Source organism: Xyrauchen texanus, chromosome 5 (genome assembly GCF_025860055.1).
Source record: "Xyrauchen texanus isolate HMW12.3.18 chromosome 5, RBS_HiC_50CHRs, whole genome shotgun sequence".
NCBI lineage: Eukaryota > Metazoa > Chordata > Actinopteri > Cypriniformes > Catostomidae > Xyrauchen > Xyrauchen texanus.
Genome location: NC_068280.1, coordinates 1,928,664 through 1,950,537, shown reverse-complemented (window position 1 = coordinate 1,950,537; position 21,874 = coordinate 1,928,664). Strand labels below are relative to the sequence as shown.

The following is a 21,874-nucleotide window of genomic DNA, read 5'->3' as shown; positions in this document are numbered from 1 at the left end:
TTCATTGCCATGATGATTTAACACTAAACCCTATAACCCTGAAACAACCATAAAAAATTGATTACCGACTATGCCGATGGGGCCAGTGCCCAGGGGCCCTTGACTACTAGGGGGCCCATGACTGTCAGGTGGTGTCCTGGGCTTTAAGGCTGCGTGATCTAGTTTGGTGATCCCCTCTTCTTGAAAACCCTTTTGGGCATGAACAACGAACTCCCAACCCCCATCCCCCACACCCACTGCTCAACAACTTTTAACTATAACAACGAACCCCACGAACCCTATGCAGTGAACACTAGGGTTGCACACAAAGACAGTTTAAAACAGAAACTATTCATTGGCTTTTTATTGGTATTTACTGACTGCATTTTGGAGAAAAGCATCTGCTAAATGACTATATTTAGTTGTAACATGATGTAGTGAATTCATGCATTAATATTGTTCAACAAATTCATATTTATTTGCATTTGAACCAAATACAATAAAAAAATTCTCCATAATTTTGGAAATGACTGAAGACAAAAAATAAAATGACCAAGCCTAATATGAAAAAAGGGAATTTTTTTTCCAGTGTCACCTTCTCAAATAACGGAACAGAAAGTTTTCACTATGACGGCTAATTCTCACAAATCCATTTTTTCTTATGTGTGCACAGAAGATCATTCCAGTTCGTCAGAACCGGTAATGCTGGATCCAGAACAACACAGTCCTCATTTCCACCCAAGTTATTCGGTTCATTTTCTTTCCAAAACCTGAATAACAAGTAATCAGATTCTCAATTACTCTGATCCTAAGCATGCTGAAATCGAGTTACACACTACAACTGTGAGTGGTTCAACACTTACCCTCCATTCAGCGGTGAATTATTCACCCATTTCATGTCACCCTCTTTCTTGATGTCTGACAAGCCAATCCACACATTCTGATTGAAGGAAGATATGAGCTTCTGTGGATAAAAACAGGCTATAGTGTAATTCATCTCTTTCACTCCTTTAACAAACAAATACACAAACCCACAAACTCTACCTGTTCCTCTTCACTGTTGATAATGAGCAGATCTCCACCATGATCCCTGCAGAACTGTCTGCTGTCTGACCAGCTCTTCTCCTCACTGGATATGAAATACCAGCCTGACCGTTTCCACACACAGAAAGAGACTTAATCATTTACAAACAATGAACCGATTAAATAATGAAACTATGTAGTGACTGAATTTATACAAACCCTTTTGAGAGTTCTTCTTCTTTAGTTCAGTCTCCAGCTGCAGTTTCTTCTTATTCAAAGAGTTGAATCTGCTCTGTAACTGAACGTTTGCCAGATTCTGTTCACTGTAATTGACCTGCAACCTGTTTATAGTTTGGTTGTACTCATTAACAATGTTTGTGTAACTCAGATTCAACAGGTCTCGCTCTTCCATGAGTTTGTTATGTTGCACGATGATGCCGACCACCAATAAAACACAAATGACCCCAAGACACACAGTGCTCAGCACAAAACGTCCACTTCCTGCTGTAAAACATGGGGAAAAACCACTCAAAATAGCAATAAACTCCATATGATTAGAACAATACATTTCTAAATATATAGAGCTTTTAAGAAGTATGGTCATATTATAACTACAAAGATCTGGCAAAGTCAAGACGAAAATGAAGGTTCCCTATTTCTGATATGTGACACCAATTCTGTGTCACACTAAATTCTCTGCTTACCGTGATTTTGAGCTTTTGCTTGAGTCTGGATGAAAGAGAATTTTGAATTTCGAGTTCCAATAGTGTCCTCATTCGCGTGCAGATCTTCTGTTTTCGGGTCTCTCTCACTGGCCTTGATGCAGTTTATGACTTCAGCATTTTGATAAATGTCCTCCGGTTCCATCATGCCGTCAGTGTCAACAGAGGACCAACAAGAGGCAATGAACCTCTTGCTGATGTGTGCTGTGATTTAAGGTTGAACTGCTGTCTTCCCTCTATCAAAAGACTATTCTGCTACTTTCGTTAATTTCATAACGGTGGATCAGATACTTTCATAAATGTGGAATTTTTTGAAAGTCACAAGACTTTTTCATCACATGACTTTTTTGAGGAACTAATTTAATGGGCTTGTAGTGAAAGTAATATAATGTGGCAGTGGTGGCTCAGTGGTTGAGGCTCAGGGTTACTGACCAGAAGGTTGGGGGTTCAAGCCTCAGCACCACCAAGATGCCACTGTTGGGCCCTTGAGCAAGGCACTTAACTCCAGGTTGCTTCGGGGGGATTGTCCCTGTAATAAGTGCTCTGTATAATACATTGGTACTCAGAAGGTTGCTGGTTCGATCCCCACAGTCACCACCATTGTGTCCTTGAGTAAGGCACTTAACTCCAGGTTGCTCCGGGGGGATTGTCCCTGTAATAAGTGAACTGTAAGTCGCTTTGGATAAAAGCATCTGCCAAATGCATAAATGTAAATGTAAATAATGTCTTTCTCAAGCAGTATGGCATTTTTTATAATCCATGCAAAAACAAGGATGATGGGGTTGGGACTGTTTTGAGAACCGGGCACAATATGATCAAACGGGAAGTCAGCATGTTGTTTCCGAGCGTTCCAGTACCGTAGGATCGGACACATTATGCAGACATCAGACATTTTTGCATGGATTCCAGCGTGTTTACCTTCCCCTGTGAGGGCACATTAAGCACATTGCGTTGGCAATGTAGGAGACCCGGGTTCCAGTTGAATCCAGTTAGTAATCACATTCGCATATTTAGTGATGAGCACGATTCGGAGGTTGCATTTTCCCCTCTAACATTACATTTTTACTCCGCTGATGGTTAGGTTTAGGTTTGAGATTTGGGTTGGGGGGGGGGGGGGGGGTACAGTTTATAAAACATGCATTTCTCTTCACTGTATTGGATCCTGTACAGCTGAAAACAAATCGATTCACAACTAGCTTTTGGCGGGGAAATATAGCTCACCTGTGCCCATACGCCCAACAACACTTACCACTTTGGCCACTGGGGGCAGTGTTTAGGATTTCAATAATTTAACTTAATTTCTGTTCAAAGAAAATACACATTACTTACTGGCTGACTCGTCCTAGTATTTGGGCTCTCACACACTTGACCTTTATTTTAAACAATACTCCAGTACTGTTTGCTGACAGAGCAGCTATTCTTGTGATACAATGTCAGTCATTGTTGCATTTATTCATTCAAAAAAAGGAAATTAAGAAAGAGAGGAAAGTAAAAGTGCTTTAAAAGTAAAGTTCTATTTACTCTGGCTTCAATCCGGCCGAAACTACACTGCCATTCAAAAGTTTGGGGTCACTTACTCATTCTTTATTATAATTGTTTTTTCACATTTTATAATAATAATAAAGTCATCACAACTATGGAATAATAGAAATGTAATTATGTTAATTATGACTAAAAATCCAAAATAATTCAAAACTGTGTTATATTTTGGCATCGTCAAAGTAATCCCCCTTTGCAGACATGTACTCTTGTCATTTTCGCAAGCAACTTCTCTGGGATGCGTTTTAAAAAGTATTAAAGGAGTTCCCATCTATATTGGGCACTTATTGGCTGCTTTTCTTTATTATTTGGTCCAAGTCACCAATTCAAAACCTTTTGTAATGAAATAAAAAAGGAAAGTGAAACTATGTGCAGTAATTTAATTTATACAAAACTTTTTGAGAATAATTTTTTTAGTTCAGTCTCCAACTCCAGTTTCCTCTGAACCAAAGAGTTGAAGCTGCTCTGTATAGATGGGATAATGAATAGCTCCAAATATCAAGATATTTGTGGCACAAAACCTGCTGGCCTCTGTCTGAAAGCTGAGATGAAGAGGATTTCACATTCCAACATGACAATGACCCAAAGCACACATTCAAGTTGAGGTAAAGCAAAGTCTTTTAATGGGCCAGTCAGAGCCCAGACCTTAATCTCATTGAAACCTGTGGAATGACCTAAAGAGAGCTGCACACAGGAGATCCCCTTGCAAGTTGAAGGAACTTTTTTTGCAAAGAAGAGTGTTCTAGACATGCAAAGTTAACAGAGACTTGCTGCTGTAATAAATGTGAAAGGTGCTTCCACAAAGTTTGTTGGTAGATCACTTTTACATTGTTGCTATTTCTGTCTTTACATTTAAAAACTTGCAAATTCATAAGGGTGTGTCAACTTTTTATATCCACTGTAATTGCTCTTTTTCAGTACTGTAATCACTGTAACTGACCTGCAACCTGTTTATAGTTTGGTTTTACTCGAATTATGTATGTACAACTCCGCTTCAACAGGTCTCTCTCTGCCGTGAGTTTGTTGCACGACGATGCCAATCACCAATAAAACACATATGAGCCCAAGACACACTGTGCTCAGCACAAAATGTCTACATATGAATGATAAACAGTAGAAACTGAAAAATTACCCATGAAGTAACTATTAACAAATCCTCAAATATAGTAATTATGTGACAACAACCCTGCTTAACAAATTCTCTGCTTGCCGAAATTTCTAGCTTTTGCTTCAGTCTGGATGAAACTCAGCTTTTGACTTTCATTTAAGTCACCGACTGGGCCGATGGGGCCAGGGGCCAGTGCCCAGTGGCCCTTGACTACCAGGGGGCCCTTGACTGCCCGGGCTGCGTAATCTAGTTTGGTGACCCCTTGCTTTTCAAAAAAGATAGTTTGAATAAATCTATATGGACAAGTGTTAGAACAGGTCTCAAATATGAGATTTTTGGGGTATGGTTGGATACGAAATTGACATTTGCTGTACATAAACAGAAGTTAATTGATAAATTTAAGAAAGGAATAAATATAAGGAGGTGCTTAACGGAAGTGGAATGGGGTGATAGATGCCATGCATTAAGGAGCATATATTGTGCACTTATTAAGATCAATAATTGATTATGGGAGTATATTATGCAGATCTGCATCAGCAACTTTATTAAAAAAGGCAGATGTTATTCATGCACAAGCCTTGCGTGTATGTTGTGGTGCTTTTAGAACCTCTTCTATATCAGCTATATAAGTAGAGATGGGAGAGATGCCAATGGGAATCCGTAGACTCAAGTTGGCTATAGCATACTGGACATCCTATAGCATGATGCCCATCCAGCTAAAAAGGTATTGAAAGAGTGCAAAATCAAGATGATACAAGTTGTAGATGGTATGTGCAAAAAGAGGCCCAGGACATGGGACTGACAAGAATTGATGTCAGTACTACTGTGGCAATTCCAATAACTCCTCATTGGTTTTTGCCAATGCCAATAGTTGACTTGCAGCTACTGGAACAACTGAATGATAATGAGAGAGTGGCACCTAAGAACGAGATGACACAACAGTATCTGGATCAGGAATATTGTCAGGAGATTACAATTTTTACGGATGGATCTAAAGACCCTGAATCCAGTCGTACAGCGGCTTCGATATTCACTCCCCATTTTGAGACCAGAATTGCTAAAAAGACAAGTGACCATTTATCTGTTTATACAACAAAAATGATAGCAATTATGATGGCTCTTCAATGGGTGGAGGAAATTCAGCCATCAGTACTATGTACAGACTCATATTCTGTATTATTGAGTTTAAGTGGTAAATCAACATAGAGGCAAGATTACTTTTATGAGATTCTACAGAGTATGTTTGGAATTAGACAATATAGAATAATCGTTTCATTCTTATGGGTACCGGCACATATAGGGGTAGAGGGCAATTAGAAAGCAGATCATCTGGCCAAGAATGCATTAGGTCACATAAATATAGACATAAATGTAGAACTAGGTAAAGAAGAAATGAAAAGAATAATAAGAGGGTCAATGATTAAGAAATGGCGGAAGATTTGGGATGGGGAGTTAAGGGGTAGTCGTCTATATAGAATTCAAAAACTGGTTGGAATTGGAAGAAAAAACATTGGAAATAGGAAGGAAGGCTCGATAATATCTCGACTCCGCATTGGAGCAAATGAAAAATAAAAACAAATGTACGTTCTATTGTACTGGGAATTGCTTTATTTTGCATGATTGCCTGTTCGGCGAGTCCTGAAGCATTGTACAGCACCAAAGGGTCATCACATTAACTATAGGTTTATTCTAAGGCCTGAAGCATGGTCAACAACAGATATTCTGAAATGTTTATGTTTTGCAACCCCCCTGAACTTTAAACATATTCTTGATGTCTAACATGCCACTGTATCTCTCTTTCATGTTGTTATCTGGTCCCTTGCCCTCTTCATCAGTAGGCCAGTATTCCAACCACGTCTGTGCTGTAAGTGTGTACCAGTAACTGCAGGAGACAAGGCAAACAACATTCAGAAAGCAGGTGAACTTTCTGTCCCCTGGGATGATTAATATAGAAAACATACTGCTGTCATTACCAGTAGGTTAATTAGTTAAAGTGAGAAGATCGCCTATATACACACATACTGTATATATACAGTATATATATATACACACACAATATAAGTGAAATCCTTGATAATGAATGTATTTAGAAATAAAATAATCCTAAATAATTTCTTTATATTAATGATAAAGTGCCTCACATCTTTTGCATGGTTCTGGTGGGCGTGGGGCCCATGATGAGGTAACTCTTGCCCTGTTTGAGGTTTAACTTTGAACTGCACCGAGAATGGGCTGTGAAATCTCTCTGCTGGCCCTCCACAGAATCTTCTGAACCTGATCAAACACAGACAGAAAAATAGTTTCACTCTCTTTCTCAGTCCGGCTCATACTCCCTAGAGGTCTTCAACCCGACCCCGGCCCGATGGGATCCAAGAACCTGCAGAGTTTCAGGTCGGGTTCAGGTCCGTTTTTCAAGTATGACTTCGGGTTCAGGTTTGTAATAAAAAATAAATAAATAAACAGGCCTACTGAACTAGTTTTGCACTCACAGACATGCACGAACTGACAAATTAGGGGCTGTTCACACAGAATGTGTTTTTGCGTGCGTCTGCTATGCTTTTCCATTGTTTGGACAAACGTCTTTGATGGCAGTAGAGTGTTTTGTTGTTTCTTCAGCATCTTGCACAGGACCGCCATATTTTTAATTCAAGTTTTAAGGCACTTCAAGTTTCAAAAACGAATTTCAAGAAACCTGCATTCTGTTTCAGTCGGTCATTCGCTTGTTCGTAGCACAGGTGTAACAAAGATTTGATGTTCTGAAGAAGTTCATGCTGCAAAGAGGACTTCAGAAAACATTTTTACACATGATTCCAGATTTATTTTGCACCAAGCAAAGTTTCGGCGCATGATAAACGGTAAGCCAATGTTTTTTCCCTTCTGCTCTGAATGATTGAATGTTACATTTATATCATGCTTTTCTGACACTGTGCTCAAAGTGCTGTGGTGTGCTGAGGGGCCGCCATACCTTGTTAAAACCATCTATGTTTTCTGTTACAAAACTGACATGATCGTACGCTATGATACTTACTTAAAATACAGCCTATTGCAACAATACTTGCTTGGAGAAGAAATTATAAAGAGAGTGAGCGATTTCAGGCTCAGGCTTAAAGTCTGACCCGGATAAGGTCAGGTAACGTGGTCTCTGATACGGTTTGAGTTCGGGTTTCATCTAAATGAGGTCAAACCATAGAATTCCTTGCACTAACCTCACATCCTAACCCTACCCCTAAATTAAACTTTTTGGAATTTAAAAATCAACAACAATACATGTTATGCTTTATTAGTGGCCATGCACCAAAAGTGCAGTGGTACATATGGTATCTGTTAGTATTCTTATTTTATCTCAGGAACCACACAGTTAAAGTTTCAAGGCATGTAGATTATGCACGGATTAGCCAAATCATTATGACCACCTGCCTAATATGTTGTTGGTCCTCCAAGTGCTGCAAAACAGTACCGACCTATTGATGCATGGACTCTACAAGACCCCTGAAGGTGTCCTGTGTGTATTTGGCACCAAGACATTAGCAGCAGATCCTTCAAGTCCTGTAAGTTGTGACTTGTTGGTCCAGCACATCCCAAAAATGTTCAGTTGGATTGAGATCTGGGGAATTTGGAGGCCAGGGCAACACCTTGAACTCTTCATCATGTTCCTCAAACCATTTCTGAAAAATGTATTTAGTGTGGCAGGGCACATTTTCCTGCTGAATGAGGCCACTGCCATCAGGGAATATCATCACAATGAAGGGGTGTACCTGCAACGATGTTTAGGTATTTGGCACGCATTAAATTGTTGTCCACATGAGTGGCTGGACCCAGGGTTTCCCAGAAGAATATAGCCTAGATCATCACACTCCCTCCACCGGCTTGTTTCTTCCCAAAGTGCATCCTGGTGCCATGACTTCTCCAGGTAAACACTGCACACGTACATGGCTGTCCACGTGATGTAAGAGAAAACGGGACTTATCATACCAGACGATCTTCTTCCACTGCTCCAAGGTCCAGTTCTGATGCTCACGTGCCCATTGTAGGCACTTTTGATGGTGGACAGGGGTCATCATGGGCACTCTGACCAGTTTGGCTACGCAGCCCCATATGCAGCAGGGTGCGATGCACACCTTGGTATGTGACCTTGTTAGATGTTCAACGTTATTCGCTATACCTGTGAGTGGTCATAATGATTTGGATCATCAGTAGAGATATAATACCATACCAAATTCACTATCTCAAACCTTCAAACTCTCAAACTTTATGCTAATATCTTTTTAACCAAATGGTCTTAACAAAATATTTTTTTTTCCACTGATCACTTGGCTCATGACAATTCAAACGCATACTATGGTTTCCGCCGGACCAGATGTTCTGCCATTTCAAATATTAATGAAATGTAATGACATTTTCACTGCTACTACTACAAATGTTGTCAGATCTGCACAAAATTGTACCCATGTGTTCTTCAGATAGAGCAACACCTAATTTATCAAAACTTTTTTTTTACATTTTAAACTGTTCACAAAAATGGCCTTACAAAGTTGACCGTGATGATGGCAAATGTGAGGTTCTATCTTGGCAGCGCTTTGGCGGATTGAATTTTTTTTGCAATGTCTCGTCGTGAGGCCCTAAGGGTACACAAGCAGTTTTAGGACAGCACCACCTGGTCATTGTGAAATATATACAAATATTTTTACTTAATATTTATTAATATTTTGCTTATAACAGTTGAATCATTTTTGCCTAAATTTATAAGCTTGGTCTTTTTGAATTCTTTGGACCATTTGGAGTTGAACGGTATCCAGTCAACATGGTTCGGCCATACATGAGCAGTGTGGGGACAGCACCACTTACTAACCAGGTTTTTTAGCATTTCCAATTTTTTGGGGACATTTGGTGCCATAAATATAGCAAAACTGGATACACATACATGCAAACACACATATTTATATATAAAAAAACACACTAAAAGTGTCTAGAAAAAATGCAAACACTTACCCTCCTTGATGACATGTGTGATGCTAAACGTGTATAAATCGGTCTTGCTGGATCTTTTAATTTGGTCCAACGCTGCTACATAAACTAAGAAATGGAAATACAAGATAATAATAAATGCATAGATCAAATAATGAAAGAAATCTCTTTGTGTACCCATCAGCATCTCTCTGGATTCCCCATTTCACAGACACTTCAGCACCATGGACAGCGCACACATGGAAAGACAAATTAAACTCAAAGGCATGGCCGGTTGTAATGGGGGTTGGGCATGACAATCCTAATATAACAAGTGCCCACTTACTTACCTCGACGTAAATCAGTTATGATGACCAACTACTTGGCAAATATTACAGGTACATCTCTTAACTAATTCAAGAGCCATGCTGATGAGGCAAATGCATTGGCAATATATCTAAAGTTTATTATACACCTTTTTGGCGGGTTACAGGTAAAAGTACCAACCATCATCCACACGTGACATCCAACAGACTCTGAAGATATACTGACCGTAATCTGTGTTTGTACAGGCAGTCTGTCTGCGCTGTTCTACGGAGGGCACATCGACTTTCTGTTCAGCACAGTTCTCTAAAGAAGAACACATTGAGTGGTGTGAGGTTACATAACGTTGCTGTTACACAACCAAAACTTTGCTAACCATAGCTAACCACAAATGTACTGGTAAATTGTCGATAGCACAATTACCACAATAATCTGGAAAGTTTGCTGTATGTAAATACTTTGAAATACATGCTAAGTTTTCACTAGGGGAACATGTTACAGTATTGGAATATTATTACTGTGGCAACATGTTTTTGTTCTTCAAATTATTGGTTGATGCAAATTAGGGTTGTCAACGAAAATGTTTGTTAATTTACATTATTGGTGCAGAAACTTTCACTGGCCCACAGTCCATAACAATCCATTTTCCAATTAAGTTTGTTAGTCTGTCTGTGGTACACTTAGGTTATCTTTTAACGTTTGGTCTTTGTAAAATTACAAACAGACTTCTTTGAACATTGCATCACACCTCGCTGTTTTTTCAGCTTCCTGTGCCATAAGCGTCACAGTTTTAAGGTGCTGTGTTAAGTTAAATTAAGTTAAACTTTTAAAAACATATCCCTAGACATCTGCGTTCTGTTCAGGTGAGGTGTGTTGCCAGGTTGGGCTTTTTTTCAAAGACCAATGTTTTGATTGGCAAAAACATGAAGGTAGTATTTTAAGTTTGAATTGTTCCATTCCTCGAACCCTTTCCTTTTCACAGCACACACACATTCTGTAACTCACCATCAGCACAAATGCAGACCTCGCTTTTACAAACAGTGCTTAGCAAACCCTCTTCTCTCTTTGCATCATAGAACTTCACACAACGTTTCTCTAAAACAAAACAAATAAAGTTTAAAGTCTGTCAGACTGAAAAATATCCTTTTTCAACTCCGTGTGAATGTGTGTGAGAGAGTTGGATTGTGTGTCTTCATGCACCATTTGAGTAATATTCATATACAGAGACTCCGGCTGGCTGAGGTGACACAACTTCCAACATCTTGTGCACTTTAAATACAATTCTTTCTTTTTTCATATTTGAGACCTGAAAAGAAATGAAAGAGAATAATCAACAGATATTCACTCAAAGAATCAGATTATTAATTACATAACATTTAGCTCTGTCAATTGATTAGACGATATGCCGATTAATCGCATTAATGACATACACAAACATTATGACCACCTGCCTAATATGCTGTTGATCCACCGTGTGCTGCCAAAACTGCAGCGACCCGCAGAGGCATTGACTCTACTAGACCCCTGAAGGTGTCCTGTGGTATCTGGCACCAAGACATTAGCAGCAGATCCTTCAATTCCTTTAAGAAGCGAGTTGGAGCCGCTGTGGTTTGGACTTGTTGGTCCAGGACATCCCCCAGATGCTCAATCAGATTGAGATCTGGGGAATTATGTTCCTCAAACCATTCCTGAACAATGTGTGCAGTGTGGCATTATCCTGCTGAAAGCGGCCACTGCCATCAGGGAATACCATTACCATGAAGGGGTGTACCTGGTCTGCAATGATGTTTAGGTAGATGGCACGTATTGACATGCACATGAATGGCCGGACAGAGAGCATCCCAGCAGAACAGCCGTTCACATGATGTCAAAGAAAATGGGACTAATCAGACCAGGCAACCTTCTTCCACTGCTCCAAGGTTCAGTTTGAACACTTACGTGGCCATTGTAGGCGCTTTCGACAGTGGACAGGGTTCAACATGGGCACTCTGACTGGTCTGCATCTACGCAGCCCCAAACAAAGCAGGGTTCGATGCACTGTTGTGACACATTTCTCCCGTAACCATCATTAACATTTTCTGTGACTTGTGCCACAGTAGACCTGTCAGTTCAGACCTGACAGGATAGCCTTCGTTAAATTTGCACATCGATGAGACTTGGGCACCCAACACTCTGTCGCCGGTTTGTGGTTTGTCCCTCCTCGGACACCTGTTGGTAGGTATGTTCACCACTGCTGACCGGGAGCACCCCACAAGCCTTGCCGTTTCAGAGATGCCCTTAACCAGTCGTATGGCCATAATAATTCAGCCCTTGTGAAAGTCGTCAGGAGTTTACTCCTGCCCATTTCTCCTGCATTCAACACGTTAACTACGAGAACTGATTGTTCACTCACCTTCGAATCTACCCAGACCTTGACATGTGACCTTGTTAGGAGATAATCAACGTTATTGTCTTTTTGAGCAGCTGTTGGTCTAGCTGGAGTTGCACTGACTGTCCCCTACTGACTGCCACACACAAAAACATGAACTTGCATTTGACTCACACAACTGCTCCAGCCATGTATGCAAAGTACCTTTTTAGTACCTAAAATAGAAATAAATTACCATAATTTTCAGAAACATCAGGTTAACACTCTTGACTGTTATAGTGCCTCCTATTGTCCAATCTCTATGATATTTTGTATGTTTCTCCAGAATCACGTTGCATATGTTCAATTTGATGAAAACAGGAGTAATTGTTTAAGAGTATGCTTTTGGGTAAACTAGGCCATGCACACGCCTGTTATAGTCAAGCTGAACAAAAAGTTCAATTATTTAATTTTTTAATTACTATTGATCTAGGCCAGGCCTATTTAACTGGCGGCCCGTTTGAAATATTCAGTAGCCCACATGAGGTTGTCAGTTGTCTTGTGGGCTGTTTACAACAAAACACGTGTCTGTTCATGTTCATGTGTCTGTGCAATTGTTCTCCTATGCAAACTTGTGCTAGATGCTTTTAGAGGTTGCGCTACACATAATCATTATCCGTCATATTGACAGAAGGGGAAGATTGACGAACTAAAATCATGGACGACTGACAAACGCGAATTCTGAGAAACAGAAAAGTTCTATTCATTAATTTTGTCAAGAAATGTGAAAAGTCAAAAGTTGAAATAGGTGCATCTATAATAAACCTCACTGTTATTGTTCAATGAAATGAATATTTCTCATATATAAACAAATAAAGCTATTAAAACACAGATGTTATATTTGTATTGTGAACAAATATTATAGGCCTACTATAACTAAACCTCTGTATATATATGTTTTGTTTTGATATGCCTTTTTTAACCTTGTCTAATAGCTACTATAAATTGATTGGTTGATGGCAGCCATGTTTTTTAAGATATGAGACTGTTCTCATAGACCTTCACGGGACATTGGACAAAGACACTGCATGCAAAATTGAAAGTTGATCGGACAAACGGTTCCATAGTTAGAGCTAGTTAGAGAGGTATAGCGCCACCAGGTGGCCGAGGCACGCAATTGTTTTTCATGTGTCCTCAGATTGGCCCCCGTGCAGAATCCAACACCCAACTAGGACCAGTGAAATAATAAGGAACATGAACATAATTATTTGAAAATGTGCCCGAGAATTTGTGTGATTTCAGATTTCAAATCGCCTACTTCTGCGATGGCATGCGCCAGCTGAGCAACTGCCATTGAGATGAAGGGAATGCTAATGGTAGCATAGACTTTCTGTGTAGCTCTAAAACAGGTACTTTACCTTATTCAGGTAGATGATGAGGGATCCTCGTTCAGACAGCTCATTGTCCTGCTCATATTTGTGGATGTATTTGTCCTTTCCGTTCACTAGCTGAGAATGAAGAGAACATGTATTTCCAAAATTGATTCCATACTAATAATCACTGTAATATGTTACTACAACAGTAGACAATGTGTGCATTTTTAATAATGATCTCTTAAAAACACATATTTTTACTCTTTCACATGAAAAACAGTCTAAAATATCTAAAATATACAATTTTAGTGTGAAATAGTAAAATTCACGAAAACACATTTTACACTTTACTTACAATGTGTGTTTAATTCTTAAACAGTATCATTGAGAAACATATGAATATTTAAAATAAATTGTCAAAAATAAAAATGTATTTACTCACCCCCATGTCGTTCCAAACATGTATAGCTTTCTCAATTTCATGCAACCCAAATAGAAACATTGAAGAATGTACTTGTTGCTCTTTTACATGCAATTTCAATGAACGGGGATAAGATTCAAGCTTTAAAAAGGACGCATAAGCATGATAAAAGTAGTCCTTTCGACGCGTGTGCTATATTTCAAGTCCTCTGAATTAATTCGATAACTTTTGGTTTTTCAACCAAATGGCTCTAACCCTCACCCTCCGATCCAACATGTCCCAGACGTGTTAATGGGATTAAGATACAGGCTCTTCACTGGCTGTGACAGAACACTGGCATTAATGTGTTGCAGGAAATCATGCACCGAACGGGCAGTATGGCTGATGGCACTGCCATGTCAGGATGAGCTGCAGGACCACATGAGGGAGGAGGATGTCTTCCCTGTAACGCACAGTGTTGAGATTGCCTGCAATGACAACAAGCTCAGTCCGATGATGCTGTGACACACCGCCCCAGACCATGACGGACCCTCCACATCCAAATCGATCCCGCTCCAGAGTACAGGCCTCTGAGTAACACTCATTCCTTTGATGATAAACGCGAGTCCGACCATCAACCCCGGTGAGACAAATCCACGACTGTCAGTGAAGACCAGTCCTGTCTGGTCCAGTGAAGGTGGGTTTGTGGCCGTAGGCGACGTTGTTGCCGGTGATGTCTGGTGAGGACCCGCCTTACAACAGTCCTACAAGCCCTCAGTCCAGCCTCTCTCAGACTATTGCGGACAGTCTGAGCACTGATGGAGGGATTGTGTGTTCCTGGAGTAACTCGGGCAGTTGTTGCTGCCATCCTGTACCTGTCCCACAGGTGTGATATTCGGATGATCCTGTGCAGGTGTTGTTACACGTGGTCTGCCACTGCGAGGACGATCAGCTGTCCTTCCTGTCTCCCTGTAGCGCTGTCTCAGGCGTCTCACAGTACGGACATTGTAATTTATTGCCCTGGACACATCTGCAGTCCTCATGCCTCCATGCAGCATGTCTAAAGCACGTTCACACAGACAAGCAGGACCCTGGGCATCTTTCTTCTGGTGTTTTTCAGAGTCAGTATAAAGGTCTCTTTAGTGTCCTAAGCTTTTATAACTGTGACCTTAATTGCCATCTGTCAGTTATTAGTGTCTTGTTTTGCTGAGTTTAGTTACTGTATATGAGTGACATTTTTTGGTACTTGTGGTTGTGCTTCTGCGTTCTTTTTGAAGCTCCCCTTTTACAGTCATTGCACTAAGAGTAGGGCTGCAACTAACATTTAATTTGAGAATCTATTACTCTAATAATTATTAGAAAGAATATTCGACTATTTGGCGATTTATTACAACAATTAATCATTAGCTCTTAACCAATTATTCAGCTTGAACTCTTTAACAATAAAGAGTTCAAAATCATCTTTTAAAAATCCCTCTAAATGATATTCACAGAAATAAAGGGAAAAATACTTTTTATTAAGTTTAATTCAGTAAAGAAAGATGTTATCAAGTGTTTTTGTCTTGTTTTACATTTAAAATCCTAAAAATAAATTTACTTGAGAAGCAGCATATAAGATATTTAGACTTTAAGAGAATGCATCTTAAATATACGTGTATTTTGTATTTAAGTGTATTTTTCACTTGGTTATACTTCTGTGAGTGCAGTAAAGACAAAAAGAAATGCACAGTGACACATATATTATGATTCAATAAGTCTCGAGTCATCACGTTACAGTCTGGCTGCTTTAAGCGTGTGCGCTCGAGGGAGTTAAGAGCACCAGTACATTCTTCAAAACCTCTCCTTTTGTGTTTCAGGGCTGGAACGACATGATGGTGATTGAAATAGTGACATTGATTTAGTAATGTCATTTTGGGTGAACTATTATTTTATGCCATCAGGATATTTAATTAAATTGTGATCAGGAACATCTGATACACATGGACTCTTTGCTCTTCTGTCACATCTTCCTGGTTCATGTCTTACTTTATCCAGGTCTTCCTTGTCTGGTTTAAACCCCGTCATCATGCTGACGTCCACAATTGTCATGCCGGCATTGTGATCAGGTGACAGGAACCTTTGGAGAGACGACACACAAATAACAGAAGTCACAGATTAACTTACTCTTGCCATTTCCATATGATCAAATAAACACCCTCTGTGATTCAAATTAGTATGCATTAATAATTATAAGCATTGTAGAGTCATGATTGTGATAACATCATCTTGGCAACTGTAAGAGGAAGTCGGCATGTCCGTTATCAGTATCAAAGAAATGTCATTGTGATATTGTATTTGTTTTCATTTGACCTGATTTCAATGGTGAGCTTGTAACTTTCTTGGGCGTCTACATTGGAACCTGCAAGAATTGATGGAAATAAATGATTTACAGTGTATTGATGTCAATGAATCGATGATAAAACTATGATTGTAAACCTGTGCACATAGTAAAAGGGATAACAGTTCATAGTTAAGTAAATGTTAAGGTGATGTACACTTGGGTTCTTTTTTAAAAGTCACGTTGAGCTCAAAGTTTTTGCAGTCGGTGGTATTCTTCATAGGTCTTGCGTAGTAAAAGGTCACAGCCTGTGAGAGATACAAAAGCAACAATAACAACAATTGAATATGAAAGGACTTGCAATCTGATTCTAATCAGTACATTTATTGTCCAGTGTAACAATTTAACATGTTGTAATGATGGTCGGGAATGATGATTATTCACAAGTTCACATATTCCATACATGGTATATTTGAAGCCGTGTTTCACTGGGAGTTTATTGCAAATACCTGTCAGTGATCACATGGTCTGACACCCCTGTACAATCACACCTATTCATTGGCTGATGGCACTTAAGCCACGCCCACAAGGACTACGTAATGGGTCCTTATAGGCGCTCGTATCGGCACCATTTGATTTTCTGTTCTTCAGCGCATGATTTGTCTTAGCCCGTGCTTGTTACTAGCGACCCACGTCAAAGCAAGGATTATTTTTCTATCTTTTTTGTAGCAAAAGCGTAAATACGTCATTGAAATGGCGTACAATTATACCAATTTCAATCTGGCTTTCAGCATTACAATGGACTGACGAGGACAACGGCGTTTCGTCGAGGCTCGCAATTTCTCGCCACAAAGCGCTGTCCAACTTGTTCCAGTTCTACAGCCTCAGAATTTGGAGCTCCATGTGCTGGAGCCATTTGTGATTTCGGCTCTGTGTCTGATAAGATGGAGTGCGGATGGACACCGGAATTCTCCTCGTGTTTATCGCCCTCCCCCTGAGCAAAAGCGTAAATCTCGTCAGACATGCTCTGAGGTCTATCTCGATGGCCAATTTCTGATGAACAATGCATGCGAGAACTACACACGTCGTGAGCCGTCGCCATTAAGAAACGCTGTATGAGAGGATTCGTTGTTGGACGGTAAGAATACAAAATGGGACCCTTTGACATTATTGTCTTTTTCTGTGTCGCTCTGGGAGAATGCACACGAATAAAGCAATGGAGGCACAGCCCCTGCACCTCTCTCTCTCCCCTTCCCATTCAGAGCACTGCTCGTGGCAGAGGGGATCCTACATGGACCAGTGAACCCCGGCCACAGAACAAGGAGGCTGGAATAAGAGTGCTTTGTCTGTGCCATTTTTTTCGTGGTTTTCTATCAGGGAAAGAAGAGATATTTGAACTTCTTTTCTTTTGCCATTTCATGGATTACGCGAGAGATGAGACACCGATTGCTATCTCTGCTCTTTTTTTCAGAGGAGGTAATGTTGGACCCAAACGAAACTCTCAAGGCAATACTCCAGGCCAAGTAGATTTATAAAAAAAAAAAAAGGGTACTTTGCAAGTCAAAAAAAATCCAACAAAAGTTCTTCTCAGAAAGAGGTATTACTAACAGTAGAGATAATGCAAACAATAACAGGAGAGAAATAAAATAACTCCACGAGGGGAAAAAAACTAAATCAAATAACTAAGAACAGCTTACTTGGGATAGCTTGGATAACTTGGAAGGACTCGGTGGGACACAGCAGGAGACACATAGCCAAGACTCAAAAACGGAGTGAGGAACAAGGGGAAAAAACACAGCTAAAATACTCAAGGGGAAACAAGGCACAGGTGACCTGGATAACGCTAACAAGGACACACGAGGAAGAACTAAGGCAGAGGGGAACACAGGTGACCTCTAGAGGCCCGGAGACAAACAACAGGAGGCAGGATGCTGACAAACAGCTGTTGGATTTGCACACAATGGTTTTGCAGTCCAACCAAGTGCATCGCTTTAAGTAGTATGTGTTTGAGTTTATAAATCGAAAGCTCTGCTTGTTTTTTCCTTCGATCTCCCCCCGTGGCTCGTGCTGGGGAACGTGAGTCAAAGCGATGCTTTTTCTAGCGAAAGAGATTATGGAAAAGGGTTTATGCCTCTTTCTATGAAATGAGGTTGCAAACATTTTCCCCTGCACATTTGCATCTCTGGATACTTGAGTGCTTGGAGTTTGGGTCAGCACCGTTCAGTAGATGTAATGGGTCATTCATGAGCTCCTGTCACTCCCTGGTCTGCTCTTCGGAGCCTGGTCGCCATTCATCAACCTCGAAAGCTCGAAACTGTGTTTCAATCATACTTTCCCCTGTAAATCATGTTGTGGGTAGCTCTCATCCAAACTTTCATCTCTGCTCCCTGACCGAGTGTTTTGGGGCATACATAACTATCCCCCGTGGGCAAGAAAACTTTGTTTGAAGTAAACAACAAATGCTTTTTCAACCCGAATTCGGCCATTGCGTCCAACACCAAGGGCCTTGGGGCAATCGTAACAGAATTCAATGTACAACTAGCACAAGTGTACACATAACACAGTGTCCCCCCATTAGAATGCTGCTTCCATTGTGGCAAACCTGCTCCCAATTTCCCCCATGTTCTCACATTCATCCCCATTTTAATGTAGGGAAGATGGGTTTATCTGAGTGTCCCTGCTGTAAATACATTCAGAGTTACCCTTTTTTATCCTCGACTGGTCAAATTCGGCTTCTGTCCCCATGACCAAGGGTATCGGAACAGGCATAACAGGATTTGATCTACAATAAGCACAAGTGTTCATAATTCCCTCAGGGTTCACACACTCTTCCCCGTTATAATAGAAATATTATTAAATCTCATTCAATCAGCCACAGTATTAGAGGCGCAAAGGCTCCCCTCCACAGGTCAGCCACCAAAAGTGCAATCTAGGGTTACATGTTGTGCTACAATAGAGAATCATGCATTATTTCCTCTCTACCCGTCTAGCAGCTTGGCAGCAGTTAATAAATGTATTGAATTGGGTAATTTGAATGATAAAGCATGGTTCTGGTCAGGAATCCCCATTCTTGATTTGGGAAATTCACTCTCTTTTGAGAACAGGGGCAATAGATAAGATTCCCCCTTCTGAGGGAGATGTTTGAATTTCACTGTAATGAAATGTCGATTCAGAGTGTTGACACACATACAAATAAAGTGCAGCTTTTATTTCCATATTCAGATTACGCCGAAGCACGGGCATTTTCTCAGATTCACGTTTGTTGGCAAAGTGTACCAATTTTGCGTCTTTCCCTTCGGACATGCTTTGGCGCCACACACATTCACGAAATTCATCGATGCCGCTCTGACGCCTTTGAGGCTTCAGGGCATCCGCATTTTGAATGAACTTGACAATTGGTTGGTGTTAGCTCACTCAGAGAGTCTGGCTGCCCAACATCGAGATGTCGTTCTCAGCCATTTGAACAACCTGGGGCTGTGAGTCAACCTAGACAAGAGTATCTTGTTGCCAAGGCAACAGACTCCGTTTCCAGGTGTGGAGTTATACTCACGAAAGATGCAGGCATGCCTATCTCCAGCTCGCATTCTGTCATTATGCCAGTGTCTAGCAATTATAAGGGTGGGAACATTTCACAGGGGCTCATGATTGTGGCATCCCTAGGCATGTTCAAGACCTTTTCAGTGCTGGATGAACTCCATAAAGGGACTTCAACCACTGAAGTCCATTTCTTCCATTAGAGTGACATGTGGGTGCTACCAGACTCTGTTGCAATGGCCGCTTTCTGCGGTCGAACGTTCTATTGGGACAAGCAAAGTGATAACGACAGATGCCTCCTCCGTGGGTTGAGGCGCTGTGTATAAACTTCGTCCAACTTATGGATTGTAGACAGGCCAGTGGCTGAATTGGCACATACTGTAAATTATCTTGACACATTTACATTTATGCATTTGGCAGATGCTTTTATCCAATGCGACTTACAGTGCACTTATTACAGGGACAATCCCCCCGGAGCAACCTGGAGTTAAGTGTCTTACTCAAGGACACAATGGTGGTGACTGTGGGGGTCGAACCTGAAAATCTGATCACCAGATTACCAGTTATGTGCTTAGACCACTAGACCACCACCACTCCACACACATTTGGGATAGCACGAGGGTGAGTAAATGATGAGAGAAATTTTATTTTTTGGGTGACCTATTTTAACTGACACAGTGCTCTTGAGAACATCAGCCTTGAGCGGAAGAAGACCAGTAACTTACAGAGATAGATCCCTCTCCTGTGCCAAATGCTTCCACAGTTATGTTCTCTTTGGCATTAAACTGCAGAAGAAAAAGGCAAATATATTAATGTTTAGTAATAGGGCTGTGTCTACATCTTCACATCTATCTTCCTCAACCATTCCTTACTCTGTCTGAGCGCTGAAGATCTTTGCTCCCTTTGGTAAATGTTAGTGCAGTCGGATTTCGTCTCAAATTAGAGGTGAGAACAACTCGTAGAGCAGATTCTTTAGGTTGCTCCACCTTCTCTAAATATTTTGCCAAAGCCTGGAAGACCACAACTGATGCCTGAGATTAGGAGAGAATAGACAATAGCAAAAAACAAGTTAGAGGAGCATGACAGGTGACCTGAAAGTCATAAACGTGTATCTCCTTCCACTTCAAGATACCAATTTTGTGCTTTTATATGGATATTGTGTTAATATGTCTTTTTGTATACTAGTCAAGCTCCAACAAAGCATAAAGTGTGTAGCCTAGTAGGGTAAAGAACCAAAAGTATTTCACCTGTGAGGTTCCATAGGTTCCCATGTGCCCCTGCTGTTCTGTCAACCATCTCATGACTGGTCTTGCAGCTGTTAAGTCGTTCATCTTCACAAGCGTGAGTAGCGCATAACCAGTGGCCTCCAGCGTGTGAATGTTATTTGAAGGAACTATCCAGTGACTACCATCTATAGTAACACACACACACACACACACACACACACACACACACACACACACACACACACGTTGTGTTTCCATGTTTTATGGGGACTTTCCATAGACATAATGGTTTTTATACTGTACAAACTTTATATTCTATCCCCTAAACCTAACCCTACCCCTAAACCTAACCCTCACAGAAAACTTTCTGCATTTTTACATTTTCAAAAAACATAATTTAGTATGATTTATAAGCTGTTTTCCTCATGGGGACCAACAAAATGTCCCCACAAGGTCAAAAATTTCGGGTTTTACTATCCTTATGGGGACATTTGGTCCCCACAAAGTGATAAATACATGCTCACACACACACACACACACACACACACACACACACACACACACACACACACACACACACACACACACACACACACACACACACACACATTGTACTGTATTTTAACATCTCATAGAATAAAGCTTTGGTAAAACTAAAACCTTCAAGTGTCCATGAAGACTTTTCTGGGTTTTGAGTACAGTATGTAATTAAATCTAATACTGTGAGATATTTTAAAGGATAGGACTGATTCATTTTTAAAGGGACAGTTCACCCAAAAATGAATGTGTGTGACTTTCTTTCTTCTGCTGAATACAAATAAAGATTTTTAGAAGAATATTTCAGCTCTGTAGGTCCATACAATGCAAATGAATGGTGACCAACATTTTAAACTCCAAAAAGCACATAAAGGCAGCATAAAAGTAATCCATAATTACATGTTCATGTCTTCATATCACTTCTGAAGACATGGATTAAACCACTGGACTCTTATAGATTCCTTTCATGATGACTTTATGTGCTTTTTGGACCTTCAAAGT

General features: G+C 40.4%; 2 protein-coding genes across 3 annotated transcripts in view; both read right to left on the bottom strand.

Annotated features, from left to right (window-relative positions):
- Positions 1-344: 344 nt before the first annotated feature.
- On the bottom strand, positions 345-4,636 carry LOC127643812 (C-type lectin domain family 4 member E-like). 2 transcript variants are annotated; one of them, XM_052126707.1, is made up of 5 exons: positions 1,707-4,636; positions 1,222-1,503; positions 1,024-1,127; positions 843-943; positions 345-749 (listed from the first exon to the last, which is right to left on the bottom strand). In XM_052126707.1, exons 1-5 carry the CDS (start codon positions 1,870-1,872, stop codon positions 614-616), a joined length of 789 nt encoding a protein of 262 aa, XP_051982667.1. In that variant the 5' UTR covers positions 1,873-4,636; the 3' UTR covers positions 345-613. The 2 variants fall into 2 exon arrangements, with proteins under 2 accessions (XP_051982667.1, XP_051982666.1); XM_052126706.1 differs by having other exon boundaries at positions 1,222-1,506; positions 1,707-4,635.
- A 1,300-nt stretch (positions 4,637-5,936) lies between these two features.
- Positions 5,937-21,874, bottom strand: part of LOC127643798 (complement C3-like) — a 57,006-nt gene continuing 41,068 nt past the window's right edge. The window contains exons 29-41 of the mRNA XM_052126689.1: positions 20,858-21,021; positions 20,483-20,641; positions 20,336-20,395; positions 16,294-16,384; positions 16,109-16,157; positions 15,785-15,875; positions 13,405-13,494; positions 10,840-10,945; positions 10,645-10,734; positions 9,868-9,945; positions 9,361-9,444; positions 6,513-6,645; positions 5,937-6,253 (exon numbers count right to left, since the gene is read on the bottom strand). Of these exons, the coding sequence (XP_051982649.1) occupies positions 6,103-6,253; positions 6,513-6,645; positions 9,361-9,444; positions 9,868-9,945; positions 10,645-10,734; positions 10,840-10,945; positions 13,405-13,494; positions 15,785-15,875; positions 16,109-16,157; positions 16,294-16,384; positions 20,336-20,395; positions 20,483-20,641; positions 20,858-21,021 (1,346 nt within the window). The 3' untranslated portion in view covers positions 5,937-6,102. The remainder of the gene's footprint in view (positions 6,254-6,512; positions 6,646-9,360; positions 9,445-9,867; positions 9,946-10,644; positions 10,735-10,839; positions 10,946-13,404; positions 13,495-15,784; positions 15,876-16,108; positions 16,158-16,293; positions 16,385-20,335; positions 20,396-20,482; positions 20,642-20,857; positions 21,022-21,874) is intronic.